Below are 3,667 nucleotides of genomic sequence, written 5' to 3' on the forward strand. Positions count from 1 at the left end.
TTTTACTTTTCAAAGAGAAGAGCAAACTGGGAGGGAGGGGTGTGCAGGGAGAAAAATGCAATAATGAATGAATGGAAATCCAAATCTCTGTAAACATTCATTAAAATTATTTTTTTTTTAAAGCGAGAAGGACAAAATATGCCGTTAATATTTCTTACCAGCTCCAACAAAGAACAGTCACAGAACACTGGTGAGCTAACGCTAGAAATCGTCCAGCCAATGTTCCCTCAGTGCATTAACACATCTTGGCCATGTAACCAAAGATCTACAGCTGACCCTCCAGCAGGTTTTCTAAAGCCGTAAACAGCACAGGGGGAAACGACCAAGTTTCTACCACGGAGCAGCTGGTGCGTTCGAACCACATGCCTTTGGGGTGGCACCATAAATCCTGACAACTAAGACCCCACAGCTCCCTTAACATTTTAGGGCTTCTGTAAATACTCTTTGGGGCTTCAAAATAGCTCTGAATATCAGTTAGGACAGGGGGTTTTCTAAAGCCTTTAACTCTTAAGAAGACTGGGTCCTTTATCAACCTCCTCTCTCCCATTAACTGAAACATTGTAGAAAGGACACACCTAGAAATAAAACCAGCTATTATGATGGAATCAAAAAAGTATCTTAGACTCAAAGCTAAGTAGTTTCTGCAGACTACATCCTCTAAACAATTGTTAGTAAACCCAAGTGTGAAAAGCTTAATTCTCTCTTCCTCTGCCTGCATTGTTGTTGTTGATGGCCTTCCAGTCAAGTACGACTCATTGTGACCCTATGAACAAAAGGCCTGAAGCCATTCTACAACTATTGACATTTATCAAAGTTCATAGAGTTTTCTAAGGCATGTTATTTAGGAAGTGGATGCCATTCCTGCTCCCAAATCTGTCATAATATGTTACAGTTTTTATGTGCTCTCGAGTTGCCTGTGACTCATAGGGACCCTGTGTACAGCAGCTCTGAATTCTTCCCTGTCCTGAGCCAGTCTCACTAACTGCAACACACCAACTCCCATATCAATCTATTTCATCCGGGTGACTATGATAATGCTGCCTGCATTACCCACAGAGATATCCACCACACAACCACTGAGTCAGTGCACTTTCTGTTGAGTGATAACCCTAACTTTTCGTATTTGTAGTATCCACGACCCTAAATATACTTTAAAAAAAGGAGTCCTGACGATGATGAATTCACAGACTGTGCCTTCAAATGTGAAAATAAAGCTCAAAATGCAAGAAAACGGATCATTCATCAGTAGGCACACTGCCAAATAAGAGTGAGTAAAGGAAGATGGCTGTATGGCCAGGGGCAGACAGTGAAGGAACAACCTGCACATCTGATAGGACAGAGAGGTCCTCCTCTTGGCACAAGGGTGAAAAATCTATTTTAGAAACCAGAATCACAACAGAAAGTGAGAGAAAGAAAAAGAACAAAGAAAAGTTAAGTTCTAAGCTATGTATAAAATCAAATTCTCAAATTCCTACTTAAATATGAGCAATGGGCTTTTGCCAGAAACGAACTTGACAAGTGCGGTCAACATGAAACTTGAGAATCAGTAAAAGCAGAAGATCCTCGAAGAGACACGCACGCAAAGTGCGCCCAACAATGAACAGAGTGAGTTCTGTTGTGCACTGAGTAATTGAGTCAAGACTGGTAAGATGGAATCTAACAAAATCTTGGTAAATACACATCAAAGATTTAGACAATTCATTTTATGGCTCTGCAAAATATTTACATGAATTTCAAGTTGAGAAATGAAATATCTCTAAAAAGACAATTCTCATTTTTTCAAAGAAAGGTCTTATTTGAGATTCTGCCATAAATTAAGTCAACATTTAATACATTTTAAGGTAACAAATGGATACAATTTAAGGTAACAAATTATATAGTTTGTAGGCCAAGATCTCATACTGGTGAGTAAAGTCTAATTACAACACAGGTGTATATGTCTATGGTGGCTTTTGTGCTGTCACCACTGAGCTGAGTAGTTATGACAGAGACCATATGACTTGTAAAGCCTAAAATATTAAAATATTGGGTCTTTTACAGAAAAAGAGCACCAACTACCAAAGTAGGTGAATAACTTTAGCTATTAAATAACACAAACCTGGTGGCGTAATCAGTGTTCTTCTGTGTTCTTTGCACCAACCAACGGGATGAATGTGTGGGCTAGATGCTTCACACCTGTGGGTCACAGAAGTTTAAAAACTGCATTTACCAGGACAAACTCATACATAGTAATAAAATTTAAAAATAAGGTTAAATAGAGATTGTGAGCATGTTGTGTAGTGTTCTGCATACCAACCAAGTTTTTAAAATGCTAGACCAAAAGTATTTTTTTCCAGTATATTAATAACTATAAGATTTATTATTAGGTAAACAGTACATGAGGTAGAAATCAAGCAGTATTTACACAACTATAAATTTATTTCATATTCTGTAATTTATAAAATAGCAAAAATTCAAAGATGAAGTAACGATGATTCATATACGTAAGAAATAAAATTAAACAGTGTACACAGGCAAGGTAAAATTATTCCAGCAGTTCTAAATGCAAATATAAGAAGCTCGATTCCATTCTTTAAACACACATGTTTTATTACCCTCCAGAATGATGGAGAGTAGGTATTGTGAAGATTAATTTCTTTTTCTCACTTTGTTCATCTTATCTCTACTAACCTTACTTCAGTTACGCACATACTTTTCCAAAGAGTCACTAACAAACATGTACATCTGGCACACCTGGCTCCTAACCCAAACTGTTCTCTACATTACTCATTTCAATAAGCAAAATATCTCATTTACTTGTTCAATCTACTTCTGGTAAGACTGTTGTTATATGCCATTGAGTAACCTGTGATTCACAGCGAGCCTACGCACAATAGCTCTGAACCCTGTCTTTTATCCTGAGCCAGTATCACTGTCTTCAACAACCTACCCCTCTTGCTCCAGTTATTTTGTTAATCCATCTCATCTAGATCTTCCTCTCCTGTGCTGTCCCTCCACCCCTCCAAGCACGATGACCTTCTCTAAGGACTGGTCCCTCCTGGACATGTTCCCAAAGTATGTGCCACATAGACTCCACAGAGTAGTTCTACTCTGTGATACACAGAACTGCCATAAATCTGAACCAATGGCAATAGCTTTGACTTCTAGATTGATTACAAAAGGCAGGCAGGTAAGAGGACATTTGCCATTTTAAAAAAGCAGCTTTATTTATTTTTAAGATGGGAAACAGAGAAATGATGATGAACGAAGGATACATGGAAATTAAATTATTTTGCAAATTTTCTTAAGTTTAAAATCAGTACAGATTAAATATGGGGAGGGGGAGGAAGTTGGAAAGCAATATCTAGTTTATTTAAGAAATACATGCCGAGTAGTCACCTGTGGAGGGCACTGTTCTAGAATTAGTAGGGGAGGAAAACAACAGGCAACAGATCACACATAAATAGAAACTCTTTCACATTTGTGTGCTGCTAGGAATAACTCAACAGAAGGGACAGACTGATACTGCACAGGAGGAGGACACGAACCTGAGAAAGAATGCAACCTGGTGCATGTGGACAGCAGGGCCCCTTGGGGCAGGAGCCACAGCTACGTGGGAGAAACAGGTACAGACGATGTGACAGACAGGAAAATGGGTAGACTCAAGGATGTTAAGGTGCGGAAGTCT

General features: G+C 38.6%; 1 protein-coding gene across 2 annotated transcripts in view; it reads right to left on the reverse strand.

Annotated features, from left to right (window-relative positions):
• L3MBTL3 (l(3)mbt-like 3 (Drosophila)) overlaps window positions 1-3,667 on the reverse strand; it is a 128,122-nt gene that overhangs the window by 68,267 nt on the left and 56,188 nt on the right. For both annotated transcript variants that reach the window (XM_006884993.1, XM_006884994.1), the window contains one exon: window positions 2,099-2,175. In XM_006884993.1, coding sequence (XP_006885055.1) covers window positions 2,099-2,175 — 77 coding nt within the window. The remainder of the gene's footprint in view (window positions 1-2,098; window positions 2,176-3,667) is intronic.

This window comes from Elephantulus edwardii, unplaced genomic scaffold, assembly GCF_000299155.1.
Source record: "Elephantulus edwardii isolate Elephantulus edwardi_28Jun2011 unplaced genomic scaffold, EleEdw1.0 scaffold00039, whole genome shotgun sequence".
In the NCBI taxonomy this organism is placed as follows: domain Eukaryota; kingdom Metazoa; phylum Chordata; class Mammalia; order Macroscelidea; family Macroscelididae; genus Elephantulus; species Elephantulus edwardii.